Raw genomic sequence first — 8,592 nt, forward strand, 5'->3', positions numbered from 1 at the left:
ATGACCAACCAGGAAGACAAAAGCTTAATACCATGCTCAATGGTCATCCTGAGGTCATTCCTTATTTTGCTAATAATGCAAATAATCAGCTCTTCTTCCTTTTACTCTGCTCAAATAGCCATATTGATAGAGCTGAGCATGTAGCAACAACCATTCAGCAAGAAATAGTAGTCCAGTCTGTTGATTTACCTCAATCATTTTCAAGACAAGTATCCGATTCAAAGTTTGCATCATTTCAAACTAGCCTTGCTAAAAAATATTCCTTTTCTGCCACTGTTCATCAAAACAAACTTACATTAGTCAGTACTCGTAGCAGTATAGCTGACGTTAGTAGAGAATTTTATACATTTGTTACTGAAGCTTGCTCTGTCACTGATGTAATTCATTTTAAAAAGGGAGTTTGGCGCCTGGTGTATTCAACATCAATGGAGAAGAAGTGGACCGATCTTGTTGAAGATATGAAAAAGAAAGGTGTTACAATTGTGTCTTCTTCAAAACCAACAGCCCACAAACCATTCATTAAGATTAAAGGAGAAGTGCATAATTTGGAGTTTGCAAAAGAAGAAATTTTGGAGTTCCAAGCTGCTGTGAAAGAGCGACAGGTAACAATCTCTCGTCCAGGAATGGGTAAATATTTTTTGAGTAATCCTCAAGGTCAAACCATGCTGAAAGGTATAGAATCTGAAGCTCATGTTTGTATAGAAGTTGAAATTAGTAATAAAAATTGTGGGGATCATGAGCCTTCCATGACAGCTGGTCAAAGTTTTAAGAATATTGGTTTTGGAAGTACTGCCGAGATGAAGAGGGTTAATGTGATAGTTGGTGATATCACAGAGTTTGATAGAGCTGATGTTATTGTTAATGCTGCTAATGGCCAACTAGTTCATGGCACTGGCATAGCTGCTGCTATTGTAAAAAAAGAGCGGTCCAGCAATCGAAGAAGATTCAAGAAGGCATATTGATAAGAATGGAAGTCTTTCTGATGGAAAAGCTGTTCTTTTTCTAAGAGCTGGTAACCTACCTTATAAAGCAATAGTTCATGCAGTGGGCCCAATATGGAATAGATTTGGAGACAATGCAAGAGAGACAGCATTATTAAAGAAGGCTGTGCGCCAAAGTCTTGAGAAATCCACAAGCTATGCCTCAATAGCTATCCCAGCAATAAGCAGTGGTATGTTTGGTTTCCCAGTTGATGTGTGTGCAGATACTATTCTAAAAGCTATTGTTGAGTTTAGTGCTGCTGACCATGGCTCACAGCTTAATGATATCAATATAGTTATTTTTGAAGATAATGTCAACGAGTTTTTAAAAGCAGCTGAGAGAGAATTAAAAGGTTTCCAGTCTCAAACTTCATTGTCTTCCTCATCAGCTGCAGTTCCTTCAATTCAAACTGCATCGACTCCTCTAGGCAACAGTAGTGCAGACAATGAAAAACGTCGTAAAATTAGAGGATCAACTACACCAACCACATCGACTGCTTCAACTACAACATCAACCAAAGCTTCTTGGTCTACTCCAACAGGATTTGTACCTCCAGTTAAAATAACCAATGGAAGTATTATACAATATCAGGTCAGTGTTATTTTTAATTTTTAATATGCTATCAATTTATGTAGGAAGAAGCGATTGTGAATACTACAGACACTGATCTTGGGTTTGGAGGGTTCGTGGCTAAGGAAATATTGAAAAAAGCTGGTTCTGGTCTGGAGCAGGAATGTTCTGAGTTTAAGCCAGTTGGTGTTGGTAGTGTAACTGTTACTGGTGGACACAACCTGAAATCAAAACATGTTCTTCATGTTGTATTGCCTGGATATGATGGACCTAGTGGAAATGCTGAAATGGTAAATTATACAAATAATTGTGTAGATAGTCATGCATGGTGTTTTTATTCAATAGGTATTAAAACAAGTTGTAAACAAGTGTCTAGAAGAATGTACTCGTCTTAAACTCAAGAGTTTGTCAATGCCTTCTATTGGAGCTGGTAATCTGAGGTATCCAACTGATGTTGTGGCTAGAGTATTAATGGAAGAAACAGCATCATTCTTTCAAAAGAATCAGGGGAAAACATCTCTTCAGTTGGTTCACTTTGTCATATTTGATCAGAAGATTTATAATGCGTTTCAAATAGTTTATGAAAATTTGAACTCTTCCACCAGTACCAATGTTCCTAAATCTGTCACACCCCCTTCGCATCACAATGGTACATCATCTTTTGGTTCACAGATAAAAGTACGAGCTTCTAGTCAATCAACTTGCTCTTTCCCTCTTCCTCATGGTCTTAGCCTGGAGTTGCTGCAAGGTGACATATCAGATGATGATTCTGATGCTATTGTCAATACAACTCAAGAAAATTTAAAACTAGTTGGTGGTGGTGTGTCAGGTGCATTACTAAAGAAAGGTGGTCAGGCATTACAACATGCCTGTGATAGTGCCGTTGCTAAAGGTAAAACAGCAAAAGAGGGTAAGGTTGTTTTTACTAAAGCTACTGGTAGTCTGAAGTGTAAAGAAGTGTTTCATATTGCTTTTCATGGTGGAAGGAATTTAAATAAAACTGTTTTTGCATGCTTAGAGCTAGCAGAAAGAAAAAGGTTTTCTTCAATATCCTTTCCAGCAATTGGCACCGGAACTTTCAATTATCCAGCTACCGATGCTGCCAAAGCAATTGTTGATGCATTGCAAAAGTTCATTTCTTCTAAGCCAAAACATGTCCAAGTTATACGAATGGTTGTATTTCAAGCTCAAGTTTATAAAGATTTTGTTGGTGCTTTCAATAAAATTGGAGATTCCAGTGGTGGCTTAATGAGTTACATATATAATGGTATGAAAGCTGCAGTTAAATCCTTTTTTGTCGCTAGTAATGATAGCAGTGATGATGAAGATGCTGATAAAATGGAAGCAGAACCAATTAAAAATCCTAATATCGAAGATGAAGAATTTGAAGATCTTGGGGAAGATGAAGTTGTTAGATTAATGCTTGCCAATCTCTCTTTGGATTCAGAAGTGACACTTCATATTTACGGTGAGACAGATTCATCAGTTGGACGAGCGGAAAAAAAATTACAGTCCACAATTGATACAACATCTCATACTGAAGATATTGATAATCCTAGTATTGCTGCTTTCTCTGATGAAGTTGTGCATGAGCTCAAGTCATTTGCTAGTGATCAAAATGTTGATATTGAAATTGATCGAGATCCCATCCTTCATTCAGTCCATCTTGAGGGATTATTTCAAGATGTTATGCTTGTTAAAGATAAAATTCGTGATGCAATGTCTTCTATAACTCAAGAGCGATCGAATAAAGCTGCTGCTGCCTTAGTTTCTAAAACTGTCTGTTGGGTAAGGATTAATCCAGATGATGAAGAGGAAGAAGAGTATGGTGAATTGCTAAATTTTGAAATTGAGCAAGCGTTTCAAAACAAAAAAAGTTTTTTTGATGCCACAGATGAAAATTTTATTATAAATTTTGGGAAAATGAAGGAAACAGATAAAGTAACTGATAAAACTGCAATTGTAAAGCGTTTAGATCTCACAAAATCGCAAGGTATGCGAGATTTATTATAATTAATAATTTTATCTATTCATTTTAGAGCAACCTGATGATTGGGACCCAATGCCTCTTGACTCTCAAGGAAAAGAAAAACGATTTCATTTTGTTACACTGCAAGCTACTAGTCCTGAATACAGAAATGCTGAGACAGCTTTCAATGAAACGATGACTGGAAGTTATACTAAGATTCTTAGCATCCAAAGGCTACAGAACCCAGCCTTGTACAAGCAGTATGCAGTTAGGAAGAAAGAAATGGAAAAACACAATCCTAAGGGCCATCAAAATGAACGACTGCTCTGGCATGGTACCAGTCCTGATACACTGGATAAGATTAACACACGTGGTTTTGATCGTAACTTTGCAGGGAAAAATGGTAAAGTAAATATTTATTGTGATTTTAAATAATAATAATTATCATTATAGCTACATATTATGGTAAAGGAGTGTATTTTGCTCGTGATGCATCATACTCTCACAGATACACATCACCTGATGCTAATGGTGTTCGTAACATGTACTATACTCTTGTTCTTACTGGTGAATTCACTCGTGGTGATGGTACAATGTTAGCTCCTCCTCCAAAGAATCCTCAACTTGATCCTAATGTTACTTTTGATGCTACTGTTGATAATGTTGGCAATCCATCAATTTTTGTAGTTTACCAAGATGCTCAAAATTATCCAGCATACATGGTTAACTATCAATGAATTTACAAACTTAGACTGTGCATTAGTTTAGGCCTGTAGCTTTATTTTCTGTTACATTTATTATTATTTCTGCTTTTGTATTGATTATTAGATCTAGATCTACTATAGCTTTCGTTGTTTTATGCCTTTTTTGAAAATAATTTATTTTCTCTATTCTATCTTTTCTCTTAGAAGTTATGATCTAAACTGTTTCCTAAACAGCCTGCCCTTTTGATATAGCTGTAAGAAAGGTAGAAAAAAAGAGCAAAGAGAAAGCGGAGAGTAACAATGAGCAATTATTACATTGAAGTGGTGTACAGGCCAGTACGCTGCAGCGGCAAACTGTTGTAGATAGTGATGCTACCTCACGAGTAACTATAATAATTTAGTCCCTCATAATCATGAACATTACTGATTGCAAATTTTGAGTTTTGAGTCCCACAGGATTTTGGCATGCAAGTTGTCAGTGGAACGAATGGATTTTATAGTTGCTCCAAAATTTGACCAAATTACCATGATATTGATATTCATATACGGATACAGTACTATAGATCTATATTGAGTGTTTTTTTCATAAATCATTATGAGACAATTTCTCATTTTACAATTTTTTCAAATAAATACATAACCACTATGAGACAATTTCCATTAATTTTTTTGATACACATAATTATACTTGCAATCTAAAAAAATTAAGGAATCCTTTTGCAATTTTTGTATTTTTTTCAAAAATTTGGATTTTTGGGAGAATTTCTAATTAATGCTCGTGGAGACTACTAGTCGTGCCGGTGAGGATAAAGGACATTAGTGGCCAGATCAGTGCCTGTCTTAGTAACTAAAATATTAAATAACTACTAACAACACCAAGACTTTATCTCGGGAACCGAGACAAACATTTATTCACTGAACTTGTAAGTGATAGATTAATAAATAGATATAAACATAGTCTATTTTTGTCCCATTTGGTAGTTTGAAGAACACTTGACTATTTGACCAGCGTACCTACTGGAGTCTTAGATTTTTGGGCAGTCAACTTAGAGTCTTGTACACTTGTGTGCCTCGTTACGGACCCGGAGTTGTTTGTATGAGCTCATCACTGCAAAGGGGAGGCCTTGGAGGCGTGATACATATCACTGTTAATGCACAATGGCTAGCGGTACATATGGTGAGACAGTTACTTTTACATACCTTAAGCCTACTATTATTTGCGTCTACTAATTTTAGCGAAATCATCCAAAGTCATGTTTAGCGTTACTAATTTTACCAAATTAACTATAAATAATAACCATTATAATGAATAATAATTATTTTGGCGTCTATTTAATTTAGGGATTTTAAGCTCTCTCGCTAATATCGCTAAATTTAGTAGACGCTAAAAATAGTAGGCTTAAGGTAATGAGACCTAGTGATGGGTGGTATAAATTCCAAAATAAATTTGAATGCTTTAGTTCTTACTGTTCTTTATTTAAAAATTTTTTGATACATATAAATGTCCTTATGTTTTGTATCAACTTTGGGTTGACTGACTTGACTCCAATCTAATTTGTATTTTCACAAACAAAGTTGCTCAAAAATTAGGCCACTAACCAAAGGCTACAGTCTTTGGTCTTTGTCCAAATTTTGTCAAAAAGGAGTAGGAGATAATCCTCCGTTTTTATAATTATTTTTTGATTTGTATACATGTCATTAAATTTTGCATCAGCTTTTAGCTGATTTCGATCAAATTTAGATTTTTGTGTTTTTTAAGTTGCTCAAAAATCAGATCCACAACCAAGGCTATAGCCTTTGGCTTTTGGGCAAATTTTGTCAGGAATGGCTAGGAGAGATTTCTCCGATTTTATAATTTTTTGATACATATACATGTACATGCCCTTATGTTGTGTGTATTTTGTATTGACATAGAGCTGATTCCGATCAAATTTGGATTTGTTACGAATTTTTAAAGTTGCTCAAAAATGAGGCCAATGACCAAAGGTTATGGCCATTAATTGGTCTTTAGCCAAAACAGCAACGACTTAAACGTGGTTTAATTTTAATCTAATCAATCACCACTCCACTAAATATTAATAGCCATTAATCAACTAGCCATTATTAAACTGTAAAAATAACCGCCAGGTGCTTTTTAAAGTTTAAATGTTACTGATGCTCCATATACTTAATTGTTGGTACCACAAATCTTAACTTAAGTACTCGGTATTGAATCAAAACCCATCGCTAGTGAGAATTTTATTAAAGTTTTTATTAGTTTTTTTATTTACACATAGAGCCACCAGCAGAGTCAGCCCACTACCTGTTGTTGTTAGGATTACCAGATACCATTACAGCTGATGGTGTAGAGCTGTACTTGTCTAATTCACTTGATAAAGTCAATGATGTTGTATTACTTGGAAATGGAACTGCTCGTGCTGAAGTTGCTGATGATAATGAAAGTAAATAGAAGCATACTTTATTCAAATAAAATTTTGCTGCCAAATATTATTCTTGCCAAATAGATCCTGCTAGGCTGCTCCCTATTGTTATTCCTGCCAAAATTTTCCATTATACTTGTACTTTATGCTATTAAGATGAGCATGAGTGAGCCCCACACCTATTGTATTCGTTCAAATTTTGAGTGTTTAAAAGTGCTATTAGTGGTTTTAAGATAAAATCATTGGATGCTATAGACCACCCTAGGCGTAAATTGGAAAAGTTATGAATTTCATTAATTTTATATATGGTATGCGCCCACACATCATAATTGGCTGTCATTTTGGTTGGTAAGTTTATCATGGAAGTCAATGGAGGCACGAAGAAAATGCCTCACTTACCTGCTGTAGCTCTATCAATAGCTAAAAAGCGCTTGTTATAAGAAAGAACAGCTGTCTCTAAGCTTCTCCTGTCAAGGATTTGGTCAAATTTGTTACAGAATTCTTAATACAGGTTTGTTTCTATGTCAGCCCGTTTGTTCTCCATTGAAAGTTGCCTACCAAATTGGCGGCCGGAATTAATTTCATCCTAAACCATGCCTTACAACCATAAAAATTTCTAATAATCTTCCTACGCATTCAATTCTTGCCTAGGGTGGTCTATTATGCATTATTGGCCTCACCTACGCGAAGTATAAGTAGTTGTTGTGTCTAGCTGTCCATCATTCATTTATTCTGTACAACTGATTTTTATCTTTAATGAACTACTGTATGGTGGGTTTATTTTGAGGATAATAAATTTTGTGAATGACCCGTATCTGGAAGTTTTTGGAATTAATTTTTGCAAATTTGCACTATTCTGCCATCTTGTACTGTATTAATTTGATTTTTAAGGAATTTAATTTCATGAATCTTGAAAAATCCGCAAAATTCACGAAATTTGTTATCTTCGAAAATAACTCGCTATATGGTATAACTTTAGCACAGCATGTTCCAAGCTCCTAGATCTTTCTTTTTAACCAGGAAAAGTCTTTCTTAACTGTTTTTGTGTTGCTCAAATATAAGCACTAGGTATTCTGTCAGCAAGTTTATCATACATGTATATTGCTGATTAGTAAAAAAAGTTAAGCTTCTTTCTCACATGGCCTTCTTGCTGCCATCATTGCAGTTGATGATGTAACGCCTCACCTTTCAAGCTGGGAGGAGCTGGATCAACTTTCATGTATGTGCTGCTACTTCTGCAGGTAATGCCAGGTATTAAGAGCAAGTGCAACTGCAAGAAGCTATATGCTGCAGCAGACTCTCTTCATTTTAATGTTGATAATCAAACAGCTATTGTAGTGAGGCCACGCATGGTGAATGGTCTTTCTTATTCTGAAATGCATTATTGTACTTTTAGTCTCAGTCCTGCCCTTTCACTAAGGGGCGGGCCCAAGACTATGCATTTTTAAACAGATTAATTGTAAGTATGGTGGGCATGCTGTCATTGCTGTGTAGTTAATTTTTGAAGTTACGTAATGTGTATTATAAACATAGCTTAATTATTACTTGTATAAATTGTGTGTAACCATCACGTTAAAAATGGGAAATTATCGTGAAACTACTGATAAACTTGTATTTATTTTACTGTAATTAAATAATGCTCTATTAATTCATATCCTAATATATTTTAGGTATTAAAGAATTTCTAAAACGTAAGCACAAAATTAGAAAGCAGCAGATTGAAATCAAGCTTACAGATCCACCTGATCCAGCCAGTGTTTCTACCAGCACTGCAACTCCTGATGCCTTGGGATTAGATTATTATCCTGATTTGATTGAAGTCACTTTCGATGATGACATTGATACTGATACTATTCAGATGTACTTTGAAAGCAAACGCTCAGGAGGAAAGAAGGAAAAAGCAGTGGAAGGTATTAAAAAATTTGAAGAGGGGTGTTATTCATGTTCA

At 35.2% G+C, this 8,592-nt stretch overlaps 2 protein-coding genes and 1 long non-coding RNA gene across 3 annotated transcripts in view; all 3 read left to right on the forward strand.

Annotated features, from left to right (window-relative positions):
• The window catches only part of LOC109588062 (uncharacterized), a 3,718-nt gene extending 3,690 nt beyond the window's left edge, over positions 1-28 (forward strand). Inside the window, exon 6 of the mRNA XM_020004253.1 lies at positions 13-28. Within this exon, the coding sequence (XP_019859812.1) occupies positions 13-28 (16 nt within the window). The remainder of the gene's footprint in view (positions 1-12) is intronic.
• Positions 9-4,443, forward strand: LOC109588064 (poly [ADP-ribose] polymerase 14-like). The gene is given in 6 exon segments (XM_020004254.1): positions 9-914; positions 916-1,572; positions 1,617-1,841; positions 1,897-3,544; positions 3,591-3,923; positions 3,974-4,443. Coding segments are annotated over 6 exon segments (4,029 nt in total). The 5' UTR covers positions 9-32; the 3' UTR covers positions 4,258-4,443.
• Positions 4,444-5,041: 598 nt separating this feature from the next.
• On the forward strand, positions 5,042-6,523 carry LOC109588063 (uncharacterized). The gene is made up of 3 exons (XR_002187944.1): positions 5,042-5,147; positions 5,206-5,401; positions 6,501-6,523. It is a non-coding gene; the product is annotated as an uncharacterized LOC109588063 (long non-coding RNA).
• Positions 6,524-8,592: the final 2,069 nt, after the last annotated feature.

Source organism: Amphimedon queenslandica, unplaced genomic scaffold (genome assembly GCF_000090795.2).
Source record: "Amphimedon queenslandica unplaced genomic scaffold, v1.1 AMPQUscaffold_12308, whole genome shotgun sequence".
In the NCBI taxonomy this organism is placed as follows: domain Eukaryota; kingdom Metazoa; phylum Porifera; class Demospongiae; order Haplosclerida; family Niphatidae; genus Amphimedon; species Amphimedon queenslandica.